This window comes from Amblyraja radiata, chromosome 12, assembly GCF_010909765.2.
Source record: "Amblyraja radiata isolate CabotCenter1 chromosome 12, sAmbRad1.1.pri, whole genome shotgun sequence".
NCBI classification, from domain to species: domain Eukaryota; kingdom Metazoa; phylum Chordata; class Chondrichthyes; order Rajiformes; family Rajidae; genus Amblyraja; species Amblyraja radiata.
Window position 1 is genome coordinate 10,475,660 of NC_045967.1, and position 16,552 is coordinate 10,492,211.

Consider the following 16,552-nt stretch of genomic DNA (forward strand, 5'->3'; position numbering starts at 1 on the left):
GTAAATGTTTTGTGATTATTGATGTTTCATGGACTTTTGATAACACTCCTAAAATTCGCCTTTTGGATTTTAGCAACCAAAAACTCATGATATAATCAGATCTGTGACATTTCCGTTTCATCTTAAAGTTCTTAGGTTTATATTATATTATTGAGTTAGTGGGGAAGAATGAGGTAGTTTAGATCATAGTTATATTTATTTAGTTTGCTACTTTGGCAGTCAGGCTCAACACCCCATGGTTTGTTGAGGGGTGATCTTATAGAGGTAATGAAAATTATGAGAGGAATAGATCAGATAATCAGACAGTCTCTTGCCCAGAGTAGGAGAAATCAAGATCCAGAGGACATTGATTTAAGGTGAGGGGCGGGGAAAGAATTAATAGGAACCTGAGGGGTAACTTTTTTTATACAAAGGGTGATGAGTATTTGGAATGAGCTGCCAGAGGAGGTAGTTGAGACAGGTACTATTGCAACGTTTAAGAAACATTTAGACAGGTATATGGATATGATGGGTTTAGAAGGATATGGGCCAAACAGAGGCAAGTGGGACTAGTGTAGATGTTGGTCGGTATGGGCATGTTGGGCCAAAAGGCTTGTTTCCCCATTGTATGACTCTTGACTCCATCCATTCAGCTTGGATACTAGTTTACCTACTCTGAATGTATTATCTATGCTGCATTTCACTTTCACTCTGCAAGCTACCTGCACTCAATACCTTAAACTTCACCCACTCATTTTTATAATTAAACTATATTAGGCCCAGGGTAAAGCTGTGGTGCTTGATTAGGTTGGTGTATGCTTGGTTGTGTCAATGATTTTTTTCGATACTTTTAATTCTATCCAAAACAATGCAATAGTTTTTGTATTTCTTCTTCCCTAGTTATCATAAATTACTGTTGCATTGTTCCTGGTGATTAGCTTCAGATCTGTATCGGCAAGTACCTTGGAGGAAGTTGAGAGTGCAAGGAAACTAAATTAGGACTGATGAAAAGTCACACAAGTAGGCGCATATGGGTGGAACTTTGGTAGGAAGAATAATTGTTTTGATATCTGTCTCTACACAATTATGGGGTGAATTGAAAGTGCTTTTTGCATCTTTTAATAGCACAAATATTTTGAAACATGCAAAAATAGGTGCCGGCGTAGGCCACTCAACATGATCATGGCTGATCATCTAAAATCAGTACCCCGTTTCTGCTTCTTCCCCATTTTCCTTGATTCCTTTAGCCCTAGGAGCTAAATCTAACTCTCTCTTGAAAACATCCAGTGAATTGGCCTCCACTGCCTTCTGTGGCAGAGAATTCCACAGATTCACAACTCTTTGGGTGAAGAAAAATTTCCTCATCTCAGTTCTAAATGGCCTACCCCTTATTCTTAAACTGTGACCCCTGGTTCTGGACTTTCCCAACATTGGGAACATTTTTCTAGCATCTAGTCTGTCCAATCCTTTAAGAAATTTATGTTTCTATAAGATTCCCTCTCATCCTTATAAATTCCAGTGAATACAAGCCCAGTCAACCCATTCGTTCATCATATGTCAGTCCCGCCATCCCGGGAATTAACCTGGTGAACATACGGTGCACTCCCTCAATAACAATAATGTCCTTCCTCAAATTAGGAGACCAAAATTGCACACAATGCTTCTGGTGCCATCTCACCAGGGCCCTGTATAACTGCAGTAGGACCTCCTTGCTCCTAAACTCAAATCCTCTCGTAATGAAGGCCAACATGCCATTAGCTTTCTTCACTACCAGCTGTACCTGCATGCTTACTTTCGGTGACTGATGTACAAGCACACTCGGGTCTTGTTGCACCTCCCCTTTTCCTAATCTGACACAATTCAGATAATCTGCCTTCCTATTCTTGCCACCAAAGTGGATAGCCTCACATTTATCCACATTATACTGCATCTGCCCACTCACCCAACCAATCACCCTGCAGCCTGATAGCATCCTCACCGCGGCTCACACTGCCACCCAGCTTTGTGTCATCCACAAACTTGGATATGTCACATTTAATTCCCTCGTCTAAATCGTTAATATACAGTGCATTCAGAAAGTATTCAGACCCTTTTACTTTTTCCACATTTTGTGAAGTTACAGCTTTTATTAATCTATTAAATTCATTTTTTTTAACATCAATCTACACACAATACCCCAGAACGAAGAAGCGAAAACAGATGTTTAGAATTTTTTGCAAAGTAATTAAAAATAAATAACTGAAATATCACATTTACATAAGTATTCAGACCCTTTGCTGTGACACTCAAAATTGAGCTTGGGTTCATCCTGTTTCCATTGATTATCCTTGAGATGTTTCTATAACTTGATTGGAGTTTATCAGTGGTAAATTAAATTGATAGGACATGGTTTGGAAAAGCACACATCTGTCTATATAAGGTCCCACATTTGCCTGTGCATGTCAGAGCAAAAACCAAGCCATGAAGACGAATGAATTGTCCGTAGACCTCCGAGACAGGATTGTGTTGAGACACAGATCTGGGGAAGGGTATAAAAAAATTTCTGCAGCATTGCAGGTCCCGAAGAGCACAGTGGCCTCCGTCATTCTTAAATGGAAGAACTTTTGAAGCACCAGGACTCTTCATAGAGTTGGCCGCCCGGCCAAACTGAGCAATCGGGGGAGAAGGGATTGTCAGGGAGGCGACCAAGAATCCGATGGTCACTGACAGAGCTCCAGAGTTCCTCTGTGGAGATAGGAGAACCTTTCAGAAGGACAACTATATCTGCAGCACTCCACCAATCAGACCTTTTTGTAAATAACTGGGATCCCAGCAACGAGCCCTGCGGCACCCCACTAATCGCTGCCTGCCATTCTGAAAAGGACCCATTAATTCTTACTCCCCTTCAAAAATCCATGCTGCCTTTGACCGATCGTGTCACTGCTTTTGCAATAATGGGGGCTGTTTGGTTCAGTCTTTACCAGCTACTAGTGCAATAAAAATCTTGTAATTCCGTTTTCTCGCTTTGTTTCCACGACCACTTATCCTCCCTGAGTTAACTATTTATCCAACTTTTCTTGAGTTGTAATACTCTCTGTCTGAGATGGCCCGGCTTTGAATCCTTCCTCACATGAGAAAATTGGGCATAAACTTGAACCTGCCACTGTGACACAGCAATGTGCTGTGCAATTATATATCTGAATACATGGATTAACCAGCCAGGAGACCATAATGCAATACTTTAACTATGATGATTAAAAGTTATGGTATGCACTTTAATAATTAGCTGTGATTCTTAGAGCATTGCATCATGATTGAAATACATTGTTTAATTCTATGAAGAAAATGCAATTTATTACAACATTAATCTTGATAACAGATTGATTTGTACTTTGAAATGTTGTTGCCATACAATTTGTCCTGTTCATAAGGACAATTTATTGTGGTTCTTATTTTTTTTTTCTTCAATTTCCCATCTAGATAATCAGTACTCCTCAACGGACACCAACAACACCTACTCTATTATTGAGTAGCCCTCATGGTCCTAATGTGCACATGATAACTCAGGGTGAGACATCGGACTCTTCTCCGTGGAGTACAGGGTAATGAAAATAAGCTTCAGATTATTTTTTAAGGAAACCAATACAAGAATATTTTGTCATAATCTAGATTAAACTGCATTAAAAGTCATGTCTTCTACACAATTTTGAGGTTCACTCCACTTTGAAATCAATTTGCAAAATTTAGTGTTCTTAAACCTCTTTCCCCCCCCCCCCCATTAAATATGCCAAGCTCTTGTGGGATTCAAAGCTTGTCTATCTAAATACCAGCACTCAAAATGTCAGCACTGTCAAAGAAAGAACATTTAACCAGCATTTAAATTACATCTTATTCCTTGGTATGCATTGCATGTCCTAATTTTTTACTGATGTAAACAATTGAGATCTTGTGGTGAGAAACTTAAACTGGAATGCAGTAATGTTCAGAAGGGTTGTAAATTTTAGTGAAGCCAGAATAAAGAGTGTAATTCTTTCAAGCAAGTATCATAACTATCTTTCAAACGGCCCAATGCTTTTGCATGTAGACAAAAATGTTGGAGAAACTCAGCGGGTGAGGCAGCATCTATGGAGCGGAGGAAATAGGCAACATTTCGGGCCAAAACCCTTCTTCAATCTGAAGAAGGGCTTTGGCCTGAAACGTTGTCTATTTCCTTCGCTCCATATATGGTGCCTCACCTGCTGAGTTTCTCCAGCATTTTTGTCTACCTTTGATTTTCCAGCATCTGCAGTTCCTTCTTAAACAATGCTTTTGTATGTTCTGTCTGAATAACCATAACGCTTACTCAGTCATGTCACAAAATGGTAATAGTTCAGTTTATTATTGTCGCGTGTACCAAGGTACAGTGAAAAGCTTTTATGTGTTATCAGTCAGCAGAAAAAAATCAAACCGTCCACAGTTGTTTATTGTCCGTGAAAAGTTACAGTGAAACATTTTTGTTGTGTGCTACGTACAGGTACAGGATAAATGGTATAGTGTTTTATGCCCTATACCCTAACAGACACTATTGCATTAATGTAGTGAGGCCGTTTGATATGTCATGATTTTCTTCTGCAAATAGTATGATCCTGATTGACAATATTTCAAAGTGAGTTCCATTTTCTAGACTCCACTGGCAGAAAGATAAATGACCCCACCAGAGACCCAAAAGTTTGAGAAACGTTTGCCAGGCAGCTTTTGCACAATGTACAGTAGGTGATTACAGCATATTATTCAGAAATTTTGAAATATGCAAGATCACACACATGTGGCAACTTGTTAAATGTAAGGGCTTTCATATATTGAGGGAGAAGAAAATGTTTATTTTGTGGAATGGTACCTTGTTAAAGATGGCTTAATTTTTCTTTGCAGGGTGTGTGGCATTTAACATTGCCTACACATTACTTTAATGCTTTGTGAGATCATGAAAGATGCAATACAAATGCATTGCTTTTGTTCCCTTAATCAACACATCCATAGAATGTAGTTTCTAAAGTTTGAAATATAATGATTTGGCAGTGGATTTGCAGCAGTCTTCCTTGGGTTTATGATTTGTTCTTAGTATTCATTCATGCGCTTGAAAACATTTCATCGGTAGTGCTGTGAAATTGCTAACTTTAAATGTTCCTTGCAGATGTTTTTCAATGTATATTTCATATTCAAATTCTTATTTGTTTGTAAGAAATGGCTTAATAAACATTTATTGAACATACCTAATTTTCCCTTCAGGGTGGTGATGAGTACCACCATTAATCACTGCAGTCCCTACAGTGGGCACTGTAGTGGAGACAGTCCAACAGTGCTCATGGCTAGAAGTTCAAGGATTTTGACCCAGTGACAATTAAGTAGCTAAATGAAGTAATTAACTACCATAGTGCTAATAACGTGTTATGTGTGTCGAGGGAGGACAGGCGTGTACAAGTGTAGTGAGGTGGAATGAAAAGGATTATTTTGCAGGCTATCACATAATTCAGATAATACTATATGTAAATATAATCAGTCCAGACTCTAGTACCGGACGGAGCAGTGAGAAGGCATGACCGGGGTGGGGCACGTCTCTGGTTACATTGGCTGCTTTTCCGAGGCATCATGAAATGTAGATGCTTGGTGGGCCGCCAGGTCTGTGTGATAGACTGGGTACATCTACAACTCTGCAATTTATTGCATTCTTGTGCAGAGCTGTGATGCAACCTAACAATATGTTTTTTATGGTGTATCTGTAAAAGTTTGTAATAGCTATTGGAAACATTTTCTCAGACTGCTGAGGAAGTAGACGTGTTGGTGTGCTTTCTTGGCTGTCGTATCAAAATGGTTTGTCCGTGAATTTGTTTTTATCCATGAGTTTGTTGATAATATTAACGCTAAGGAACTTGAAGCACTCAACCATTTGCACTTTGGTACCATTGATGCTGTTTGGAGCATGTGCTGCACCAAGCTTCCGGAAGTCTGAAAGGCCTGGAAAGAGTGGATGTGGAGAGGATGCTTCCACTGGTGTGAGAGTCTAGGACTAGGGGCCATAGCCTCAGTATAAAAGGAGATACCTTTAGAAATGAGATGAGGAGGAATTTCTTTGGTCGAAAGGTAGTAAATCTGTGGAATTCATTGGCGAGGAAGGCTTTGGAGACCGAGTCAATGAATATTTTAAATACGGAGATTGTCAAATTCTTGATTAGTAACAGTATCAGTAGCTATTGAGAGAAAGCAGGAGAATGGAGTTGAGAGGGAAAGACATGATTGAAAGGCAAAATAGACTTGATGGGCCGAATGGCCTAATTCTGCTATTTCTAAGAATTGTTTTGAATAATTTGAATGGCTAAATTTGAATATTGACAAGTTGACCGGCAGTTTCAAATCTATTTCTTTGATGGTGATGACATTTTAGAAATTGGAATTTGAGGAGAGATTGTAAATTTTATTGATATTCTGCTAACTTTCTAACATGTTGTTGATGATAAACCATATAACAATTACAGCACGGAAACAGGCCATCTCGGCCCTACAGGTCCGTGCCGAACAACTTTTTTCCCTTAGTCCCACCTGCCTGCACTCATACCATAACCCTCCATTCCCTTCTCATCCATATGCCTATCCAATTTATTTTTAAATGATACCAATGAACCTGCCTCCACCACTTCCACTGTAAGCTCATTCCACACGCTACCACTCTCTGAGTAAAGAAGTTCCCCCTCATGTTACCCCTAAACTTCTGTCCCTTAATTCTGAAGTCATGTCCTCTTGTTTGAATCTTCCCTATTCTCAAAGGGAAAAGCTGATCCACATCAACTCTGTCTATCCCTCTCATCATTTTAAAGACCTCTATCAAGTCCCCCCTTAACCTTCTGCGCTCCAGAGAATAAAGACCTAACTTATTCAACCTTTCTCTGTAACTTAGTTGCTGAAACCCAGGCAACATTCTAGTAAATCTCCTCCGTACTCTCTCTATTTTGTTGACATCCTTCCTATAATTGGGCGACCAAAATTGTACACCATACTCCAGATTTGGTCTCACCAATGCCGTGTACAATTTTAACATTACATCCCAGCTTCTATACTCAATGCTCTGATTTATAAAGGCTAGCATACCAAAAGCTTTCTTTACCACCCTATCTATATGAGATTCCACCTTCAAGGAACTATGCACGGTTATTCCCAGATCCCTCTGTTCAACTGTATTCTTCAATTCCCTACCATTTACCATGTACGTCCTATTTTGATTTGTCCTGCCAAGGTGTAGCACCTCACATTTATCAGCATTAAACTCCATCTGCCATCTTTCAGCCCATTCTTCCAAATGGCCTAAATCACTCTGTAGACTTTGGAAATCCTCTTCATTATCCACAACACCCCCTATCTTGGTATCATCTGCATACTTACTAATCCAATTTACCACACCTTCATCCAGATCATCGATGTACATGACAAACAACAAAGGACCCAACACCGATCCCTGAGGCACCCCACTAGTCACCTGCCTCCAACCCAACAAACAACCATCCACCATTACCCTCTGGCTTCTCCCATTCAGCCACTGTTGAATCCATCTTGCTACTCCTGCATTTATACCCAACAGTTGAACCTTCTTAACCAACCTTCCATGAGGAACCTTGTCAAAGGCCTTAATAAAGTCCATATAGACAACATCTGCTGCTTTACCCTCGTCAATTTCCCTAGTAACCTCTTCAGAAAATTCAAGATTAGTCAAACATGACCTTCCAGGCACAAATCCATGCTGACTGTTCCTAATCAGACCCTGTTTATCCAGATGCTTATATATATTATCTCTAAGTATCTTTTCCATTAATTTGCCCACCACTGAAGTCAAACTAACAGGCCTATAATTGCTAGGTTTACTCTTAGAACCCTTTTTAAACAATGGAACAACATGCGCAGTGCGCCAATCCTCGGGGACTATTCCCGTTTCTTATGACATTTGAAATATTTCTGTCATAGCCCCGGCTATTTCTACACTAACTTCCCTCAATGTCCTAGGAAATATCCTGTCAGGACCTGGAGACTTATCCACTTTTATATTTTTCAAAAGTGTCAGTACTTTTACTTTGAAACTCATAGTATCCATAGCTACTCTACTAGTTTCCCTTACCTCACATAATTCAATTTCCTTCTCATTGGTGAATACCGAAGAAAATAAATTGTTCAATATCTCCCCCATCTCTTTTGGCTCTGCAGATAGCTGTCCACTCTGTCTCTCCAATGGACCAATTTTATCCCTCGTTACCCTTTTGCTATTAATATAGCTGTAGAAACCCTTTGGATTTACTTTCACCTTACTTGCCAAAGCAACCTCATGTCTTCTTTTAGCTTTTCTAATTTATTTCTTAAGATTATTTTTACATTCCTTATACTCCTCAAGCACCTCATTTACTTCATGCTGCCTATAATTATTGTAGATCTCCCTCTTTTTCCGAACAAGATGTCCAATTTCCCTTGAAAACCAGGGCTCTTTCCAATTTTTACTGTTTCCTTTCAACCGAACAGGAACATAAAGATTCTGTACTCTTAAAATTTCCCCTTTAAATGTCCTCCATTTCTCTTCAACATCCTTCCCATAAAACAAAATGTCCCAGTTCACTCCTTTTAAATAATTTCACATCTCATCAAAGTTAGCCTTTCTCCATTCAAAAATCTCAACCCTAGGTCCAGTTCTGACCCTCTCCATAATTATATTGAAACTAATGGTATTGTGATCACTGGACCCGAAGTGCTCCCCAACGCATACCTCCGCCACCTGTCCCGTCTCATTTCCTAACAGGAGGTCCAACACTGCCCCTCCTCTAGTAGGTACCTCTATGTATTGCTGCAAAAAACTATCCTGCACACATTTTACAAACTCCAAACCATCCAGCCCATTTATCGAATGTGTTTCCCAGTCTATGTGTGGAAAGTTGAAATCTCCCACAATCACTACTTTGTGCTTACTACTAATATCTGCTATCTCCTTACATATTTACTCTTCCAATTCTCGATCCCCATTTGGCGGTCTATAATACACCCCTATAAGTGTTGCTACCCCTTTCCCACTTCTCAGTTCCACCCAAATAGCATTTTAATTTTAAATAGCATATCGTTTCAAGGTTGAAAAATGATTTTGTTTTACAAATTACAGCTCTGTGTCACCATCGGGTTATAAACTGGTTCAGTCAGGTTGTGACTAGATCATCCACATCCTATCCCAAGCACCTCAACTATTGGCAGCTAGGCGAACAGGCTTAGCCACGTTTCACTACTGACTAACCAGTCATAACCTGAGAATTTTCTACTAATGATTTTCTTTCTATTACTGTATATTTACTTCAGTTTACCCACAATGATCTTGTCTTGATTGGTTTCTCTTTCCCATTTACATGCTGTGTCTCAGCAGCATCATCTTAAAAACGTCAGGTTGGAGACAAAAAACAATTAAAAAACTGCAAATGCGCGAAATCTAAAATACAATCTCAAAATGCTAGAAATATTCAGCCGGGCAGGCTGCATCTCTGGGTAGTGAACCAGCTTACGTTTCAGGTTGAAGACACTTTGTCAGAACCAAAAAGTTTTCAATCTGAAATTTTAACTGCTTTTCCCACTGTTGTGCCCTGACCTGAGTATTTCCAGTAGTTTCTGTTTTTATTTTATGTAATGTTTGGGATGTACTGATGACCCTCTAAATCTGTAACATGTTTTGGTCCAATATCCTGGCTCAGCAGATACTAAATATTGGAACGTCCTAGGTCCCTTTGCAAAATTGATATTATTGAAAATATTGCCACTTATAACCATTAATGCCAGTTATATATTTTATTACTTCTAATAAATTTAGCAGACCTGTTGCATGATTAAAGGAGACCTTTTTGAATTGTAATTGTTTACTTTTCAGTAAAAGGAGCAAAAAGGGTGAAAAAAATGGCAAAGGATTGCGGCATTTCTCAATGAAGGTTTGCGAGAAAGTGCAGCAGAAAGGAACAACTACCTACAATGAAGTGGCAGATGAGCTGGTGGCAGAGTTCAGTAATACGAACAACCACGAAACGGGCTCTGATGAAGTAAGGCATAATTGAGTTTAGCAGATTAAATTGGCTTGCCTGTGTTAACATAGTAAATCATGCAAAATAACTTTTCCATATTTAGATGGAGGAAATTGGTTTTAATCAAGTGTACAGATCCTCCCCAGGTGACAGAAGCCTGACTCTGTGTACATGCGTATCAATGTTTGGGAAACTGGCAGGATGGATTGCCGGCTGCTGCGGGGCCACCGGCATTTTCTGCCCTGTGGGAACTCACTTCACAGCAATATCTCAATGGTTGAGTTAAATGCCCTGGTTTAACCTCATTACCCTTCGTTGGACAAAGTATTTATTTAAATACATTGCCAAGTAGCTGGATTTTCAACTTTCGGAACTGGTAGGGGATACGAATAGTTCTCAGGAATGGAACACTGTCATAATATGGGGAGGACCTGTATCTTTATATGCAACTTAGTCCTCCAACGACCAGACGTGTAAATAACGGCATTTTTATCCAATAAAAACTTCCTTTAATAGTAACATGAAGAATATGTGGATCTTCTTCCTCAATGTATATTTTGATAATGCTGGGGGGGATGATGCTAAGGAGAGATGAAAGGACTTTGTTTCTGCTTTCTCTGATCATCTGACCTGAATGTACTAGGTAGTATAGTCAGAAGCTTGGTTGATTTCCTATTAATAAATAGTATATGACATGGGTGAGGAGAGCATTTTGCATCAGTGTAGATGGTGTGCATTAAACTAAATGTGATCATTAGATGCTAAGGTGTGGGTACAAATGTGAAATGGAACACAAGTAACTGTTCATAATTGTTTTCACGAGTTTGGCTATAATGCTTTTGTGATAACTGGAATCTCCTGGGGGAAATGCTCAACAATAAGAAAAGGAACATGTGCTATAATTGTATACAATGTATGTAAAGCCACAACTTAGAGTATAAGGTACTCTCTAGTCACTACATAACAAAGTTGTGAAAGACATAGAGAGCGTACTGAAGAGATTTGAAGATGTCACCAGGGCAGCAACTGTTTAACTGCATGGAATTAGGACTTATTTTCCTCGTACCAGGGAATGCTGGGGGAACATTTTAATTGAAGTTATAAAATTATATAGGGCGTGGATTAAATGAAATTACCTCCTCCCTTGCCTAAGAGTAGCAATGTTACAAAATTTTGAGATTTTAAAAATCAAGTCTGTAATTTATCCCATCAGATAAAGCATAAAAATAAGTTTAATTTGACATCTAATTCACTTTCATATCTCAAGTATTTAAAAAGTTATGGCCATTTTCATACTCGGAAATTAGCATCTTGTTCCCTATTGATTTTCTATGGACATAACAAAAAAGTTGTGATCGTGAACAGTCAAAAGCCCATAACTTTCTTAAAAATTAAGAGAACTGAATGAAATTTTCAGTTATCATAGATTGAAGCATTCTGAAACAAATATAAAATAATCTTACTTGGATGACCTGAAATTAAAGCATATAATTAGTTAGTTACCTAATTGTAGCTAATTTCAGACTTCAATTACTAGATCTAAACATCTATCCATTTCTTAATAAATGATTAACATTTTTAAATAGCCTAAATGTCCAAATAATATTCACAAATAATTCACAATAAAACATGATTTTTAAATCTCATTTACATTAATTTATAGGCCAAATGGAAGGAATTCAGTGTTCAATTGCTGTAAATAAATGCCCATTTAAATCAGCTTTCCAGTGGGTCCCTGTGGAACGCGCTTTAACATCGCGTTTTAAACCCGCCCCCTCTAAACGGCGCCAAAATCGCGCACAACCTCAGCGGCAGATATTCAGCGACGCTTCAGGTAGGCTTTGCAACATACCTACTAAGAGGCCAAAGATTTTATAATATAGATGTAAAAGTCGAGAATTTATTTTCGTCTATATCGTGATTAGGCATGGCTACTTGAAAGTTTGGTGAGTGGAAACCTTCACTTTTCAACAAGTATTTGGCTGTGTGTTCAAAATATTAAAATGGATTAAATGCGAGAAGGTAGGATTAGGTTGCTGGCTTTTTTCCGTGATTGCCCGAATGGTTGTCACTGTTATAAATTTTGTACAATCATGTGAACTTAATAGATTCTAAATGTACATGGCACTTCTGAAAATTGAAGGAATACTTAAAAAGGTGAAAGCAGCATGTAAAAACTTGCTTCAAGAATAGTGTGCACATTAAAATAGAACTGCATTGCTGCATCAGTAAGTCTGTTATATCAAAATCACTTGCGTAGATGGTTGGAAAGTGTATCAGATTAGTGTCCATAATTCACTTACAGAGCTAGATGAGAGTAGTATGTTGCCATGTTCAAAGCACATCCAGGATATTGGTGAATATATAGGTAGTAGATATTGGCATCATTGTGAATGAATACACTGAAGTAGTGAAGGATGGCTTGTTGAAAATGTATTAACATAGACATTGCATCTTTTGGTGAAATTAATGAGTGATGGAAAATGGTTCCAGCTGAAATGATAAAGGCCCAATAGCAAGAGAAAATGATAAATGGCAGCTGATTGCTGGATTGCAGGTGAATGGTGTGGACATTTCTTGGATCTGAATCAACCTTACTAGATATTCAGTCATTTATGCAGCAATTTTGTCTGCTTGTGAAACATGGCAGTGTCTTGTAAGATGCAAGCAAATCACATGCCAATAGATGACTGCTTGAAATTAGGACCTTACTATCTTGTTGAATTATCTTGGCTGGATATTTATCAGCTTTTGCTGTCAGTTAAATAACTGTAAGCGGTAGTGCTTCTCCTGTGGGTTGGGAATGGGAAGAAAATGAGCGAACTGTCTTGTTCCTTCTCAGCCCACTGTTAATTTTTCTTCCTACTGAACAGGGTGAGATTGTTGGCAGCAATATGCTGTCAACAATGTTGTGGCTGGAAGAGTCCTCTGCAAGGGAACACAAATTAAGTGTGTGCAATTGAGAATGAATACAAAGGTATATTGCATGGTGGAATCTTTCTCTTCTTGTTGGTGGGCATACTGGCCCAGAACCATGTTTTAAAGCATAAATTTAGTTTACTTTTGCTGCATTTGCTTCATTCTAATCTGAATGTTGTCTGAACTATAACAAATTCTCTACTAAATGCCTTTAAACTTAATATTATTTTCATTGTATATTTCAGATCAATATATTATACATTTGTTTGCATCTAAGCTCCGTGTGAGTTGCATTGGAGGATATAAGTTCTGTAAATCTAATTAATGCTGAGATTTCTTCAGTTTTGTTTTGAAGGAAAGTTAGATGTCCTGCCTAATCTCCTTATTTTATGAAGTTGTAGATTAGTACTTCAAATATAATCTCCATAATTATCTTTCCCATTTGAAAATGATGTATTTGCCATTTTATTTATGTACTTGGGTTGGGGGATTACACTCTTTGAACCCATTTCCCTATTTAGCAATTCATCATTGAATGAAACATTCAGTATTGGCTGTGTCTTGTGGTGATGCTGCCATGTTTCTGCCTTCCTTTGTGTGTGGAACTTGCATAAATTCTCTCGTGTTCTGCCTTGGAATGGAATGTGTCTCTTTGTTATAAACTCTCTCAACCACTCATGATCCTTATAAACAAAATGCTCAAATTGCATCCCAATGTACTATATTCTTGTGACATATCAATACTTGACAAAATATACAGTGGGGGAGGGAGAGCTTACCAACACTTCCTGAATACTGGCCTTGTAGGAACACCCAGATTCCTGAAAAACACATAGTTTATTGTTAATATAACGCAGAAGACCAGGTGCCATTTGAATCTGCACTGGACTCCATCAAGGACAGTTTGTGGTATGATAGCCAGAGCTATCTGCTGTCGTCTAGAGCAAAAAACAAACAGCGAGGGGAACAGTCGTTGTGATTGTCAGGCAGCATCTGTGGAGGGAAATGGACAGACAACGGTTCAGGTCAGGATCCTTCTTCAAACTGATGGAGTAGAGGGGAGATAGTTGGTAGAAAGAGGTGAGGGGAAGGGATGGGGCAAGTGATAGGTGGATTTAATTGGCAGGCGAGTCATGTGGGGAAGATGAGGGAGGAGATGTAGTGGCCACAGTTGGTGGTGATAGGTGAGAAAGGCAAAGATGCAAATGGTGCAATCTGTTACGGAACTAAGATGGGGAGTGACATAGAAACATAGAAAATAGGTGCAGGAGTAGGCCATTCGGCCCTTCGAGCCTGCACTGCCATTTGATATGATCATGGCTGATCATCCAACTCAGTATCCCATCCCTGCCTTCTCTCCATACCCCCTGATCCCTTTAGCCACAAGGGCCACATCTAACTCCCTCTTAAATATAGCCCATGAACTGGCCTCAACTACCTTCTGTGGCATAGAATTCCACAGATTCACCTCTCTCTGTGTAAAAAATGATTTTCTCATCTCGGTCCTAAAAGACTTCCCTCTTATCCTTAAACTGTGACCCCTAGTTCTGGACTTCCCCAACATCGGGAATAATCTTCCTGCATCTAGCCTGTCCAACCCCTTAAGAATGTTGTAAGTTTCTATAAGATCCCCCTCAATCTTCTAAATTCTAGCGTGTACAAGCCGAGTCTATCCAGTCTTTCTTCATATGAAAGTCCTGCCATCCCAGGAATCAGTCTGGTGAACTTTCTCTATACTCCCTCTATGGCAAGAATGTCTTTCCTCAGATTAGGAGACCAAAACTGTACCCAATACTCCAGGTGTGGTCTCACCAAGACCCTGTACAACTGCAGTAGAACCTTCCTGCTCTTATACTCAAATCCTTTTGTTATGGATGCTAACATACCATTTGCTTTCTTCACTGCCTGCTGCACCTGCATTCCTAATTCCTGAAATTCCTGAAGAAGGGTTTCGGCCCGAAACGTCGCCTATTTCCTTCGCTCCATAGATGCTGCTGCACCCGCTGAGTTTCCCCAGCAATTTTGTGTACCTTCCTAATTTCAATGACTGGTGTACCATGATACCCAGGTCTCGTTGCATCTCCCCTTTCCTAATCGGCCACCATTCAGATAATAGTCTACTTTCCTGTTTTTACCACCAAAGTGGATAACCTCCCATTTATCCACATTATACTGCATCTGCCATGCATTTGCCCACTCACCCAACCTATCCAAGTCACCTTACAGCCTCCTAACGTCCTCCTCACAGCTAACACTGCCCCCCAGCTATGTGTCATCGGCAAACTTGGAGATGTTGCATTCAATTCCCTCATCCAGATCATGAATATATATTGTAAATAGCTGGGGTCCCAGCACTGAGCCTTGCAGTACCCCACTAGGCACTGCCTGCCATTCTGAAAAGGACCCGTTTACTCCTACTCTTTGCTTCCTGTCTGCCAGCCAGTTCTCTATCCACATCAATACTGAACCCCCAATACCGTGTGCTTTTAGTTTGTATACTAATCTCTTATGTGGGACCTTGTCGAAAGCCTTCTGAAAGTCCAGATATAACACATCCACTGGTTCTCCCTTATCCACTCTACTTGTTACATCCTCGAAAAATTCTATAAGATTCGTCAGACATGATTTGCCTTTCATAAATTCATGCTGACTTTGTCCAATGAATTCACCTCTTTCCAAATGTGCTGCTATCCCATCTTTAATAACTGACTCCAGAATTTTCCCCACCACGATGTTAGACTAACTGGTCTGTAATTCCCCGTTTTCTCTCTCCCTCACTTTTTAAAAAGTGGGGTTACATTAGCTACCCTCCAATCCTCAGGAACTACTCCAGAATCTAAAGAGTTTTGAAAAATTATCACTAATGCATCCACTATTTCTGCGGCTACTTCCTTAAGTACTCTGGGATGCAACTTATCTGGCCCTGGGGATTTATCGGCCTTTAATCCATTCAATTTACCTAACACCACTTCCCGGCTAACCTGGATTTCACTCAGTTCCTCCATCTCATTTAACCCCCAGTCCCTTGCTATTTCCGGCAGATTATTTATGTCTTCCTTAGTGAAGACAGAACCAAAGTAGTTATCCAATTGGTCTGCCATGTCCTTGTTCCCCATGATCAATTCACCTGTTTCTGACTGCAAGGGACCTACATTTGTTTTAACTAATCTTTTTCTCTTCACATATCTATAAAAACGTTTGCAGTCAGTTTTTATGTTCCCTGCCAGTTTTCTTTCATAATCTATTTCCCCTTTCCTAATTAAGCCCTTTGTCCTCCTCTGCTGGACTCTGAATTTCTCCCAGTCCTCTGGTAGGCTGCTTTTTCTGGTTAATTTGTACGCTTCATCTTTTGTTTTGATACTATCCCTGATTTCCCTTGTTATCCACGGATGCACTACCTTTCCTGATTTATTCTTTTGCCAAACTGGGATGAACAATTGTTGTAGTTTTTAAATGCCTTCCATTGCATATCCACCGTCAACCCTTTAAGAATCATTTGCCAGTCTATCTTGGCCAATTCACGTCTCATACCCTCAAAGTCACCTTTCTTTAAGTTCAGGAACCTTGTTTCTGAATTAACAATGTCACTCTCCATCCTAATGAAGAACGCAACCATA

General features: G+C 39.4%; 1 protein-coding gene across 6 annotated transcripts in view; it reads left to right on the top strand.

Moving 5' to 3' along the window:
• The window catches only part of LOC116978919 (transcription factor Dp-1-like), a 64,115-nt gene that overhangs the window by 15,525 nt on the left and 32,038 nt on the right, over positions 1-16,552 (top strand). For all 6 annotated transcript variants that reach the window (XM_033030204.1, XM_033030209.1, XM_033030210.1 and 3 more), the window contains 2 exons: positions 3,439-3,560; positions 9,869-10,034. In XM_033030204.1, the coding sequence (XP_032886095.1) occupies positions 3,439-3,560; positions 9,869-10,034 (288 nt within the window). The remainder of the gene's footprint in view (positions 1-3,438; positions 3,561-9,868; positions 10,035-16,552) is intronic.